Raw genomic sequence first — 13928 nt, forward strand, 5'->3', positions numbered from 1 at the left:
AAATCCATGAGGAAAAGATTATTAAGATATTGTTGGACAAAATACAAATGATTAGACTTTATTAAATTACATACATCTCGCTTACAATGATTTACATCCACACACTTCCTAAAATTATAATGAGTAATAGTACATCCACTGCCAGTAAAAAAATATACTATCGTTATATGTACATTATTGAATTTCAACAAGACATCAAATTGCATTAACTATTCTTAAAAGTATGGCAAATTTCCGTTATAAGAAAATCGCTTTTGTCTCAATAGCTCTTCGAACATATGTACACATTTATAATTGTGATCAATATGTACAAGAAAACTCTGGATTTGATATATATTTTTTGTCTAGAAAAACTTAAATTCTTTCTAACAGTATTAACGTGCGAGTTATATTAATTGTCATTTACGAAAGAATTTTGACGAGTTCGATTGTACCAAAGTTTGGGATATATTTATATCACAGGTGTCTTCTTGTATAATGAGAAGGTGTATGACACTATGACACTGGGCCTAAAAATCTATCCTTTTGCTACACTAGTATTAAATACATACTTTATGCAAATACTGTGTGCAATATCAAATTTATTGTATGTAAAATAACGAGGTGTTATTTCCTCTGTAAATTACCTACATGTTCAAATTTTTATGCAATTGTCAATACATAATGTTAAACCTAAAATTTTATTTCATTTACGTATGATTACTTAAAATAATCTCCGACTATTCGTGCTATCCTTAGAAGCATACAGTTTATCAGTCTATAAAATGCAACAACAACGCGTAACAATGCGCCACATGATTTATACGACTTATTAAAGTATGCACGCTACGCAATGCTTTATTTATTAATGTATATGTACGTGTCCCAATTGATTCTACGGTGAAATATTGTAAGATAAACATGACGCACAATTACAAAAATAATAAGTAAAAATAAAAGATTTATATCAATCTTAGCATTTATAAAAAAAATGGTTTTGAGGATACTGTTTTCTTTGATCAGAATTTTTACGAAATATAAAGTGTGGCGCTAAAATAAATTTCTCAACAAAAAAGAAATTAAAATAAATTACAAATACTGAGGTTGTAGAATAATATAAGAGAGTACAAACGTAGTATAAATAATTAAAAAAAGACAAAAAAATCGTGGTATTCGTGAGTTCTTTAATGTAGTCTATGGATGGCTTCGTTAGGTTCAAATTAAGTTTCACAGGTAATTGACTTTCTTATGACTTTAGGATAATCAATAATTTGGAAATTTGATTGTTATAATTGCGTTATTACACGAGGTACATCATCGTGTTATCGATTTATATTTATAAATTAACGCTTGGCGGCCATCTTTCTTATTATAAATTCCATTACAAGCTATCTATCAATAATTAAACATCCTATGTATTATCAACCGTAGAAATAGTTACCTATCTGTTTCTCGTTTATACTAATTTATATATCTAAAGTATCTTTTAATGGCAGCTTTGCTACTTCAAAGAATATCCTAAAATGAGGAATTGTTTTATGACTTAGAACTTAGGGAAAAATATAGAAATTTGTATGGCTTACTTGTGACTGTATTTGTTGCGGACAGTAGTTAAAGCTTCTTTGTGTTTCCGATGTAGTCCTTGATTCAAAACGTGTACAATGTTCCGTATGTCGTCAACTTTATAACCACTATAATATTCTAAGGTCGAGGTCCATCCTCCTAAATCTTTCATCTGTAATGCAAGTAGTAGTGCAGCCGCGGCCATTTTACTGTCGCTAAACATTATTGTCGAATAATCCATCAATGAATATTCCAAAATATATCGAGCTAATGTTAACGTTGGCATTGACACTTTAGCGCACTATTTAAAAATAATGTTTATTAAAATTTGAAATGTCATTATAAAAGTTCATCGTGAAAAGATAAAAGAACTCACCCTTGCATATCGTCTAAGAAACCTGTACGAAAGAGGTATACCAAGATCAAAATCAATCACTTTTAACACACTAATTTCCATTCTAATCAATTCTCTTTGAGAATAAGCACCGTCACATATATACAAAAAATCGTCGATCATAGGTGGTATCCTTTCCTATAAAGATTATAACAGAAGATTGAACAACGAACAAGTTGGAAGAGAAAGTTTAGCAACGAACAACTTCTATTTATTAATGATACTAACGTCGTATTTACTAGCTATGAAAAGACTTGCAGCACCTAATAACTGTAATGTTTCTTTTCCAACAGTTATTTTGGTCAGGTACAGGTCAACTAATTTCACAGCCAAATACAAAGTTTCATGATTGAGCTCAAAAGATTCTTGCACTTCAACCATCCAGTCAATTAATAATGCTCTCATCCACCGTGAAAGGCACACCTGCTTTTCCATATAATCTCCAATAGGAAACAAACTTTCTCTGTCCTTCAAATAATTAAAGATATCCATGGCATAATGAGAGACTTGAAATGGATCCAACCAATTTTCCACGTCAAAATCCCATTCAACTCCTCCTGGTAATACTCTTTCAGGGGGTGCATCTAACTTAGCTGTTTCGACTTTTGCTTCAGTCTTTACAGGCTCTTGAATTTCAATCACTGCACTTTTTATTTCTGACTTTTCAGCTTCTTCGGGCTATTTAAATATTTCAGAAATGTTACTAAATGCAAACTAATGCGTTTTAAGACAAAAAATTCTTTACCTGAACACTGCTTTTTCTACCCTTTCTCGACACATCTCCCACATCGTCCAATGCACTTACATACAGCGAACTGTCGTCTGATTTTTCTAAATCTAAACTACGTCTAACATTTACAATCTTCGTAGGTATTTCAATTTTATCATCGTCCTTTTTAACTGGTTTTACGCGAGGAACTGGCTTTGGTTTCTGAGGTACTACCTCCGGTTTGCTAATACCTTTGTCAAGCGTTCGTATGGAACTTGTCTGAGTGAATGGTTTTATTTGTGTAGTAGTGGTAGTGGTTGCTTTCTTTATTACTTTCTTTGGTTCGTGTGTTTGATGTGCACCCAACGTTTTCCCAATTGCCTGTTAATTTTAAAAATTTGTGAACGCATTTACTGTTAAAAGAAGGAACGTTGAAAGTAACTGAAACAACGTACATTAGTAATGTTTCCTAACGCAGATCTCTTGGCTGTTTTCTCTTTCTGTGGAGATGCATCTGCTTTCCTTTTAACCCGAGACTCTTTAGTAACAGGTGCTTTTTGTAAAACATTATTCATACCAGCATTTTGACTTCTTGTTGTTATTCTTTTTCTTCCATTTGTTACATTAGTATTACTTTGTTTAGTTTGCACATTTAAAACTTTTGGTGGTGCCATTCTCATAGATGCTTAAAATTAAATGTTTATTTTCTCCTATGAAGCAAGAAAATATTTTTATTAATCAGATATGACGCTTGCTGCTATTGACATTAATTTTATATTTTGAGCATACACACAAATCAGAACGGTTACAAACAAAAATGTCTTTTACAATATATTACATGTTCAAGTACAGAAATTTTTTTTTAAGAGTATTTGAAATGAGAAAATTTAATATTTTTCGTAATAATATATGTTCAGGACATCACGTACACTATCAACATGTCGAGTATACGTGGCCGAACGATCTCATGCATAGTGATATTTTAGACCCAAAAATATTCCAGGTTTCTTCGTTTATTTGCTTACCTATATGACTTTCTAACACTTTATTAATCACTAGATCGATTTATTGTAAAACTGAAGTCACTTTCTGTCATAAATCGAGAAATTGGTTCACATTCCTCTCATGAATCTTCTCTGAATCGATTCACGGAACGTTATATACACGGTGGGAAAAAAACGCGGGAACACACACCACAGACACACAATAAAATGAAATAGAAAAATACAAGTACGACCATGCTTCAAAATGAAATTCAATAAACTCTGTGAGCACGATTTTATAGCGGAAAAAACGAGGAAACGAAATAGATAGCAATAAATTTATCTCACGACTGCCGTAAAGGCAGGCCATGATGCAAACAATTCAAAACATTCATGATTTCTCTGGAAATTGTATATTTCGGTAAATAGTTAATTTTTTTCTTCAATAAATGAGTTATTCTGATTTACCTGTAGTTACGAATTATGATCTGGTGTGCTCTGGTTCGATGATATCTCTCATTTACGAACTTTTTATTCCACCAAGACGTCGTTATCCTACCCGATCGTCTCACCAGAGCAACTGAAGTTGAAGCTGTTCAAAATATCACAGTTACTGTTAGTTCTGGCTCTGATTGGTCTTGTTCGGTTCACGGAAGCCAATTGGAAACGCGGACATAACACCGAGCGCCTTCATCCGGCGATATATTTTAGTTGATCACTGTTCTGTTATTTCGCACATTATACATTNATGTATATTTAGGTGTTTGTGATAAAAAGAAGCTCTAGCATCCTCGGTATTCGAATAATTGAAAGTGTAACAATAGGAAGATTGTAAAATGGTTTATCTACTTTGTTGTGTTTGTTAACCTAGCTAAATATGATTTTTAGTTTGATATTGTGAGTTTGTTACATACCAAATATATATTATACGCGTATTAAGTATCCCGTTATCCTCACGTGTGCACCATCGTGTGTCGTAACCGATTTTAGTCTCATAAATCAATGATTTTATAAACGACCAAAAATGCAAAGTGAACGTTTCGTCGTTAAATATATAACAGTGAACAACTGCTTCGTCTATTTATCGGACACCTGGCTACGTAAATTGGAAACTAAGGTTGGTGGTTATTGCTTGTTTAATCACTTGTTTACATAGATATACTACATGCAAAACATATGACAATAGATAGAGTATCCAATACGCAAATTGAAACCGATTTGTAGTTAAGTTACTTTATTGACTCGCCAGATGTCGAGATTCATTTTTTCCCACTTTTGCCCATCGCGCCAAACTCGTCGGTCTGCCCACCGATGATTTACCGACTTCGTCGGTGCTATTACCACCGAAAAGAGCGATTACCGACTGCCTTTTCACCCTATTAGACCCCATTCGCTCACCCTCTCTTCCGCGCATCTAATCTTTCTTCGGTAGTATCGCGCAAAATTCATCTAACAAAAATTTAAATCTTGATTACCGAATTTTCAAAAATCAAAACTCAATTTTTTAATTTTTAGTAATTAAAAAACTATTTCATATTTAATCTTAGTCGATTAAGAAATTAAAGACATTTATTACTTGAAACACTTTTCATTTCAAACATTTAAAGCGATTTATGTAAAACTTTTAAGTAAAACAATTACAGGAAAATGTGATTGAAATAGCACACAGAGATAAGATTTATTATATGTCTTGCAACGTAAGACCGTATGAGAACAAAATGTTGTGCCTTAGCACAACGTTTGCAAGAAGTTTAAATATTGACGAAGGCGACGAAGTGTTTGTATCGTTGGTAAAAGATGTTCCAGTTTTGACAAAGATTTATGTTGCACCTTTAAGCGCGAATGACAGAGAAATTCTGGTACGTGTAACGAAAAGAGATTTGCATTTTAAATCTTCGATTGCCTACGATGAGATAGTAATTTTTATAGGAACTGCAAATAGAAAAAGTACAATCGACACTGCTTAGTCAAATTCGGGTAGTAGCCGTGACGCAGCCGATAGTCGCGTGGGTTTCCAAATTTTCTTCGGTAACGTTAATCGTAGGCAAGTATTATTTATTAGTTTCACAATCTTCAAGTCATAGATCGTGATTTAAGAAAAATTAGAAAATGCTGCTCAGTGAAAAACAGCAAGATTTCTCTTCCTTTCCACAGATTCGCTCGAACCTCCCGTCAAGTGTGGAAGGCTCGAGCAATTTTCAGAAATCCACGTTGCGGATACAATAGCAAAGACAAAGAATGATACTTCAATAAAGAAGAACCGCAGCGAGTCATCCAGTATCACAAACAATTTGCTGTCTATGTTCGGGAGGCTCTTACCAAGTCAGGAAAGTGATACAATTAGAACCCACGAACTTGTACAGAGCTTCCGTAACAGAAAAAAGCTTTTGGTGTATCGCGTTCATCCGATGCCGAGAGCGATCGTAGCCGGGGAAAACGCATACGACGAATACGCGCGTTGCCCTTACCACGTTTTCATCCCAACGAATCAAGTGCCAAAATTCACTAACGATTTCGCGGTTTATCGAATGAAAAAGATCTCCGAGGACAAGCAACACGTGAACGTAAATAGCACGAATTTTCTCATGAAGAACGAGTCGTCTGTTCCAAAGCTTTCCACGGAATTGTTAGTAAGGGTGTTCCTATTGGAACATTTGCTGGAAAAGGCCTCCGCGTTAGATAGGGAATATTTTAATATTAATTCCGATCACAGAAGCGTATACGTATCGGACAGTTTGAGGATTAGTTTGGGTTTAAAAGTAGGCGCGAAAGTGAGTCTGCAATTGGTGAACTCCTTTGAAAAAGTTGTTCCATCGTCCATCGAGTTATTCTCGTGGAGAGAATCGGTATCCGTAGAAAATTTCAAGAATTACGTTAAAGCGCATTCCGTTTACAAAGAATTATGGATTAATTCTCAGGCTGCCATCGTCATGGACGATGGAAGTCTTTGTGTAGTAAAAATTTCGCCAGAAAATTATACGTATACTATGATCGATGAGAAAGATTTAGACAAAGTGAGACTGCACGCGCGATCGGTCAAGGAGAAGAGCGATTTGCGAGTGACTGAACATTTAGATCAAGAATATTCTCGTTTAGAAAAAATATCCACGAGGTATGAATATCGTCTTCTCTTTTATTAGATCCTAACTCTCCATTCTTTCGCGTTGAAAGGGAATCATCGTTTGTTTTAGACATTTGAAGACTATTTTAGCGGATTGCCAGCTCGCGTTAGATCTTAGTCTAGGTTTGCGAACACGATTACCATTCAAATACGATCCAGAGAATATTTTAATCTCCGGAGAAGCTGGTTCGGGCAAGACTACCGTATGCAAAATATTAATAGAACATTTGCGAAATCCACCTTATTTTGTACATACACACATGATCGATTGTAGATCTTTAAAAGGTTCGATCACTGCGAATATAATTATTTAGGGAACTCTCCCTCAACTTTTTCATTATATCTGCCTTTCCCTTCTAATAGGAAAGAAGGCTGAGATGTTGCAGAAAATTGTTACCACTGCTTTAACCGAATGTATTTATTATCAGCCTTCAATATTGTTCTTGGACGATATAGAGTCGATCACAAATGCGTCGATGAACGACGAAGAGAAAACGCCGGACGCTATAAATGCTGCCAGGTAGATACGTCATTTTACAATTTCGAGACACGTGTAAACGCGTGCATCGATTTTTTTCTTAACAGGCTCACGGATATGTTGATTAATACCGTGACGCAATGCCAAGAAATGTATCGGGTATCGATGATAGCCACGTGTACAAGCGTTCATAGGATAGGACAAAAATTAAGACCTGCCAGAGGTTGCCAATTTTTTAGAACCGTTCTCACGATTCCTAATCTCGAAAAGGTATTTTCAAAATCGAATATATAATTTAACGCACAGTCAATTAAAATTGCGATTAACACTTTCGTGTACGACACGACTTGCCGTTTCAAATTAGTCGGATAGAATGGATGTTTTGCAATTAATGCTCGGGGACAAGTTGTACGTGCCTGGAGATGTGAATTGGGATTACTATGGAAACAAGACGGAGGGATGGATGATCCAGGATCTCGTAGACGTAGCCGAGAAAGCTGCGTTCGGTGCCTGGAAGCGTTGCGGTAACAATGTCTACGATAATTACTCATTCTAATTACCCGACGTATGCAGATTATTAAAAAAAGTCTCTTAACACCGTTTTGTCCTGAAAAAAAAGGAAATACAAAGCCGCCGATCGTGATCGCCGAGGAGGATCTCGCGGTCGCTCTGAAAAATTGCACGCCGATGTCTTTGCAAGGCGTGCAATTGTACAAAGGCGTGGGTCACGTTTGGTCGGACATAGGTGGCTTGGCCGAGGTGAAAAAATCTCTAATAGAAATATTACAATGGCCATTGAAATATCCCGATGTGTTCAAAAATGCGCCGGTCAAATTGCAAAATGGTGTTCTGTTGTACGGAATGCCTGGAACGGGGAAAACGATGCTTGCCAAAGCGATAGCCAACGAGTGTGGCGTTAATCTAATTAGCGTCAAAGTATGAATAAAAATATGAATTTTATTGATTTCAATGTCGTGTATAAATAACTATTTTAGGGTCCTGAATTGCTGTCCAAATATATCGGTGTTAGCGAGGAATCCGTTAGAAATGTATTCGAACGGTAAACATTATTATTAAAAGTTTTATATGACAATAAGGAAATTTGTATTAACATTTAAATATTGCCATAGAGCTCTTCGTGCCAAACCAAGTGTTCTCTTTTTTGACGAATTTGATAGTCTTGCTCCCAGGTAAAAATTAGGATATAATAAATATATTTACGGATCGTCCTGCAATTTATTCATATTTATTGGAACTTGCTATAGACGAGGTCACGATAGTACTGGAGTCACCGATAGGGTAGTAAATCAACTATTAACACAAATGGACGGGGTTGAAGATAGGGAAGGTGTAGTGGTTGTGGCAGCTTCTTCGAGGCCGGATTTATTGGATCCAGCACTTTTGAGACCCGGCCGTCTCGACAAAGCTTTATACTGCCCGCTTCCAGGCGAAGTACGTAGTTTTCATCTCTAAATTATTTATCATACTCTTCTTTATATGATTGTAAAAATATCTACTCGTCGAATTGGACAGGATGACAGGGAAGAAATTTTAGCTGCTCTGTGCAAAACACAAAAAGTAAACACGGCAGAATTAAATTTAAAAGAATTGGCGAAACTGACTTCGGGATTCACGGGTGCAGATCTCAACGCGGTCGTGACACAGGCCAGGTTATCAGCTTACGAAGATGCTGTCGCGAATTCTTCGGTAAGTAATACATACATATTCTATTGTACGCTGTTATTAAGTACTCGTTACGCGTTCTGAGATCTCCGAAAAGAAGTTGTTTTTCGTTCCTAACGATCGGCTCGTTTTCTTACGCGGAGATTCTTTCCCATATCTCTTGGCCCGCAATAATGAAAAGCATTTTAGCTCGCTGCGAATCATTTGTAGGGAGCTTTCGAAGTAAGATAGTGCGTAATGATGATAATATCGTTAGAGGCGTAATACTCTTCTCCGTTCCCTCACGTCCCCGTGTCTCTCCTATGTATGTTACATAGAACCAGTGTCGAGCTGGCAGCTAGGTATGGTACGGCGATATAACTGAGGAAACGTAGACCAGGTTTATTAGCGCACACCGCCCGAGAGCACCAGCCTTGCTATCCCCCATCTCGCTCCGCTTCATCCTGGCCTACGCCTCGCTGAACGTCGAGGGGGTTATTATCTTATGCGTTATAATGATACACGGTTTAGGGACTGCAGCGGTCCTGTAAAATCGAAGGTCAGGCGGATCACCCCTCAATGAACGTCTCGCTTCTCCATGATCGAATCTGAGCGTAAATACAGGCGTAAGTTCAGGCGAATCGTTTTGAAAATCGTTGAAGGAACAGAATTAATATGTCGAAAGTGTAATCAACTTTTTTGCATAACTGTAGGGAGTAACAAATTAAGTCGTGTCATTCTTATTCACGGTTCACGATTATCTGAACCTACGGAACGGGCGAATGTGATAGGGTGCCATTAATTAACTTCCTGCGGAGAAAACGAAGTTTACGTCTGCACTTACCTACCGGAAGAACACGAATATCCAAACTGTACGTCTAATTAGCGAGCGAGTTTCCTGAGCGCGATGCGTCTCCTTTCCTCCCCGACCGGCGTCTCGCCGATAAGCGATGATGTCTATAGATACATAGACTTACAGCCTGTTTCTCTCGCTTAACGTCGCCAATTAAATAGCCTACCGCCTTTTGAACTTGATTTCAGGACGGAAAGATCGAGGCGGAGGATATTGAGGTCGTTCAGACGCATCTAATCGACTCCATAAAATCGACCCATCCCTCCTTGTCTACCGTTGAAAAAGAGAAATACAAAAGGATGTAGGTATATCCTCAACTTATTCAAATGAATCTGCTAATATACTGTTTTCTGCAGCTACACAAGATTTGCAAAAAATGATAATTTCGTAGAAGATATGATGAAGAATCAGAAGGCTACTTTGGCATGAAGGGAACCAAATTTTCTTACTTATGTACAGTATGTACATAATGTATGTATTAGAGACAAAGAGATATTTTTTCAATAAAATATTGTATATTTTATTTGAATCAAATAAAATCAACCCATGATCATTTTATTCGGCGGATACTTTCTCCTCTATCTGTTTTGGTTTAGTTACGGTTCAAATTGCTTTTCAGTAATTTTTCATTTCACGAAAATCGCGATCCGGGAGAACGGATTTCGGTATACGTATTTTCATTTTATCGGAGATCCTCGTAGTCGTTCACATAGACGCTGCGGGGCCTAGTTTTCCTCGTTTAGCCCGGCATAAGCGTAATCCGGATGCCTGCGTCTCTCAAGAAACTCAGTCTCCGTCGTTGCATGTTGCCACGTTGAAGCTTAACAGCGGCACGGAACTTTTCGTATTAATAATCGGTATAATAATTAGTATTTTCATGCGCGACTTAGCAGGAAGGATGCTCGGCCCGTGTATAAGACAGACAGAGGGAGAGAGCGAGATAAAGATGGAGCCGCTCCGGGAACTTCGGTGGATCTTGATTTTAAGTTCGGAGCGAAGGAGGCGCATATTTCACCGCGCTAATGTCCCGCCAGATAAACTACAATATTAGCTACCTTCGCCCGTGATTTAATTTAACTTTGCCCCGGCGCGACATCCGCCTCTAGCTTTCGGCTGCCTCCCACTTCAACCCGGTTAACCAGCCATCCGCTTCTCCCTGCAACCGCCTCCAACCCTTGCCGCGCGCCGCTGTGTCGACATGTGTTTCTGGTTTATAGTTTTCAGTACCCGGATAAGCGGATTTTCTAAAGAAATTATGCTCCCGTTTTCAAATACCTGTTTCTCATTTCCTTCCGATTACGAGTTCCAGTTCGTTTCTCGGATAAATGATTCTAACTATGACCATCGTGATTCTTGAGTGAGAATTTCATTACTAACATCGCTGTTCAAGTGACAAAAGCGAAGAATACATTGAAGTCGTTTCATAGTTATCGGAGGCCGTTAAGCGTTACGGGGAGAATCGATGAGCGCCGTGGCAAACAAACTTGTACTCGCGTTTATTCCGCGAAGAATTAGGATGGCATTCAGTTCACGTGGAAAATCATGCCGGCATTGTCGCGTGTCCTTCGCTTTTGCGTTTCTGCGAGTTTCCTCGCGACGTTCTCTCCTTCTTCGAGACGTCCGCGTCCTCGGTTAAGAAAAGGCAACGGAACGGTTCTCGGGGATGGCGAGAGAGAGAGAGAGAGAGAGAGAGAGAGAGAGAGACGAAGCGGCAAGTTTTCGAATGTCAAGGTAACGAGATTAGCGCGACGAGAAACGGTAATCAGGAATAAAAATGCTACGACCAACGGCATTTACGCTAACTAATCTCCTTCAAGAGGCGAGGAGGCGCTAACGGAGTTAGGCCCCGCGTTTTCCTCTGCCGCGCGGGGGGTTTTCGTCGCTCCGGCCGGCTTGTTAGCCGGATAATTGGCCATTTTTATGATAAGCAGACCCACGGCTGTTACGCTACCTCGCATTCTCGTTTCCGCTTTTATTACACTCGCTCTTGTTCCAGATTGATCGTCGCTGGTTTTGTCTTCGCAGCTTGAAGAATTACGCTTTTCAGAAACTTTCTATTAAGACGAGTCGAAAACGGATCCACTGCGTTTCATTCCTATGGAATGTTGTTCATCATTTTCTCTCAGTTTTTCATACTAAACGTCAAATTTAACAACAGAGCAAAGATGTCCATAAACGTCGGTTGCAACCGACCTAGAGGCAGGCTGGAGTGGTAGCCGATGGTACCGCCGAATGACATTCTTTGATAAGAACAGCACCCCCGGTCAGTCATGTGTTTTTCGATGAACGCTGTTTCCCTCTCCCTGACTGCCGCGATATTTACGGGGCGCCGAAGCGTGGGTAACGCTGTTTGCCGCAATTTCTTGTTTCCATTAGGTTGGCCGGCCTGCGGGCTAAATTCCACCCTCGCAGGCCCACCTACCCTTCCCGCGGGCTAGCTGGGTTGCGTAACTTCGACGCCGTGGCGCGGGGCGCCGGGGAAATGGTGGAAAACGGGGGTGGCGGATCGGCCGACAAGCCTAGCAGGAGGGAAATGGTACACAGTACACATACAGAGAGAGAGAGAGAGAGACAGGGTGAGAGGGTATGCGAGCGAGAGAGAGAGGACGGCCTTGGCTGTTCGCGATCAAATGACGCGCGCCAGCGCCCACAATAACGGCCTCTTCACGCTTCGCTCCGATCCTATTCCAAGCCCAGGCTAAGAACCCAGACCCTCGCCGAGACCGTTTAACGTTCAAGGATCGAGAATCGGACCACTTGAGTCGAGCCTACGATCGCGGGATTCGATTCTTGGGGTCCGATTCTGGACCACTTCCTTAGGTCTCCAATTTCATCCTCTTTGGTACTGATAACCACGTTTGCATAATGTTTCGTCGCAGTATGCGATTAAAACAGAATGTGTATCGGTACACTAGAGTACAAATAAAGAGTTGTTTTGACAATGTTACGCGTAACTCAATAGAACGTCTGTAACAATAGAACGGAAGGGCTGGATACTTGACGTATATAACACAGCTTCCGGACGTTGCTCGCGATTGAGTGGGCAGCGCTCGTTTCGCGGTAAAAGCACATCGGGCGCCGTCTATTTATCTGGGTCTCCGATAATCGAGTTATCGCTGCTTTCTTTTCATTCGATTCAACCGACATCCGGAGGTATCGCTGACACTTGCGAAGGATCGAGCCACGTTTCGAGTGCAATTTATTTGAAAAACCCTTCGACAGCATCGCTGCACCGCCAGAACCTACCGTGTTTTCGTAGAATGTTTTACGACACATGTAAGGTAACAGAGTGTCTATGTAATTTTTTCAGAATTTCTTTTAATCGTCGTATTCATTAGTAGACAACATTTTAATTGATCAGATTTGTCGCAAGTATACGGCACAATGGGAGGGTCGGAGTATCCGCGAAGCCAACGGGTGGATGAAATAATAACGCGGAGGGAATAAGGTCGCAGCGAGGCGGACACCGCGGGACGAGGGAACGTTGAATGTCGAGTTTTCAATCTACCATTCTATCATTGACAATTTCGCGCAAATGGGATCGCGGTGCAAGGGCGTTGAGCCGTGCTCTCGGCGCACATTGGCGTTAAATAAGAGTAACCCAGCCAGCCTGCCGCCACGACATAATTGCCTGTGAAATCACTAGATGGATTTTGCCTCCTTGTTCTGTATTCTCATTCTGTATTTTTGCAACGCCACCCACCTTCGCCCTACGACCGGGCTGCAATTCTTGGATCGAAACGCAGTCGCCAAATTGTTTTTACCCGCGAGTAGTCGACGGCATTTCGGCGCAAGAATTTCAATCTCTCCTTATAAACGATTCAATCTTGAAAGTATGATGAGCAAACTGTAAGCTAGAATTCTTCAAAAAACGAACGATACGATACTTGATATTTAATCCGTGTATAAAGTTCGAGATCCTTTCTGTTTTTCACTAGTCGCATTCAAAGTAATTGCAACAACAGTAACAACGAGCTTCTATTAGGGGTTAAAGGCGAAGCGGATAGGAAGAGCGGCGGATAAAGTGATTCACGGCAATTAATCCGCCTGTAAATGATAGCATTTTCATTTTCGCTGATGCCCCGTCGCTACGACCAACCCGGAGAATAATAATCTATCTTAAATAACCTGCGGGGTTCAAGCCGCTAAAGGAGAGTCTTCGTCGCTCGAGCCTCGCCGCAAGATG

The 13928-nt window shown here is 39.6% G+C and overlaps 2 protein-coding genes across 5 annotated transcripts; one reads left to right on the forward strand and one right to left on the reverse strand.

The window, feature by feature from the left end:
- Positions 1-42: 42 nt before the first annotated feature.
- CycB3 (cyclin B3) lies at positions 43-4676 on the reverse strand. Of its 4 annotated transcripts, XM_018020801.2 has the most exons (8): positions 4543-4675; positions 4097-4220; positions 3101-3355; positions 2682-3026; positions 2165-2614; positions 1919-2074; positions 1563-1843; positions 43-1497 (listed from the first exon to the last, which is right to left on the reverse strand). In XM_018020801.2, exons 3-8 carry the CDS (start codon positions 3323-3325, stop codon positions 1446-1448), a joined length of 1509 nt encoding a protein of 502 aa, XP_017876290.1. In that variant the 5' UTR covers positions 3326-3355; positions 4097-4220; positions 4543-4675; the 3' UTR covers positions 43-1445. The 4 variants fall into 4 exon arrangements, with proteins under 4 accessions (XP_017876290.1, XP_017876291.1, XP_017876292.1 ...); XM_018020802.2 differs by lacking the exons at positions 4097-4220; positions 4543-4675 and adding an exon at positions 3671-4090; XM_018020803.2 differs by lacking the exons at positions 4097-4220; positions 4543-4675 and adding an exon at positions 3575-4090.
- On the forward strand, positions 4385-10265 carry Pex1 (peroxisomal biogenesis factor 1). The gene is made up of 15 exons (XM_018020800.2): positions 4385-4745; positions 5272-5487; positions 5558-5672; positions 5783-6740; positions 6820-7034; positions 7113-7269; positions 7335-7497; positions 7592-7751; positions 7847-8163; positions 8223-8287; positions 8358-8417; positions 8493-8679; positions 8761-8934; positions 9931-10043; positions 10099-10265. Exons 1-15 carry the CDS (start codon positions 4653-4655, stop codon positions 10169-10171), a joined length of 3066 nt encoding a protein of 1021 aa, XP_017876289.1. The 5' UTR covers positions 4385-4652; the 3' UTR covers positions 10172-10265.
- Positions 10266-13928: the final 3663 nt, after the last annotated feature.

This window comes from Ceratina calcarata, unplaced genomic scaffold, assembly GCF_001652005.2.
Source record: "Ceratina calcarata isolate Rehan_Ccalc_2016 unplaced genomic scaffold, ASM165200v1 scaffold235.2, whole genome shotgun sequence".
Taxonomy (NCBI): domain Eukaryota; kingdom Metazoa; phylum Arthropoda; class Insecta; order Hymenoptera; family Apidae; genus Ceratina; species Ceratina calcarata.

Excerpts from the sequence above, each read along its gene's own strand:
- Pex1 (XM_018020800.2), top strand. The coding sequence starts at position 4,653 with ATGCAAAGTGAACGTTTCGTCGTTAAATATATAACAGTGAACAACTGC. Across the intron at positions 8,680-8,760 it reads ACTGCCCGCTTCCAGGCGAA|GATGACAGGGAAGAAATTTT; the intron begins GTACGTAGTTTT and ends CGAATTGGACAG. Across the intron at positions 10,044-10,098 it reads AAAGAGAAATACAAAAGGAT|CTACACAAGATTTGCAAAAA; the intron begins GTAGGTATATCC and ends TGTTTTCTGCAG.
- CycB3 (XM_018020801.2), bottom strand. The coding sequence starts at position 3,325 with ATGAGAATGGCACCACCAAAAGTTTTAAATGTGCAAACTAAACAAAGT. Across the intron at positions 2,615-2,681 it reads GTAGAAAAAGCAGTGTTCAG|CCCGAAGAAGCTGAAAAGTC; the intron begins GTAAAGAATTTT and ends ATATTTAAATAG. Across the intron at positions 2,075-2,164 it reads TCATAGCTAGTAAATACGAC|GAAAGGATACCACCTATGAT; the intron begins GTTAGTATCATT and ends TAATCTTTATAG.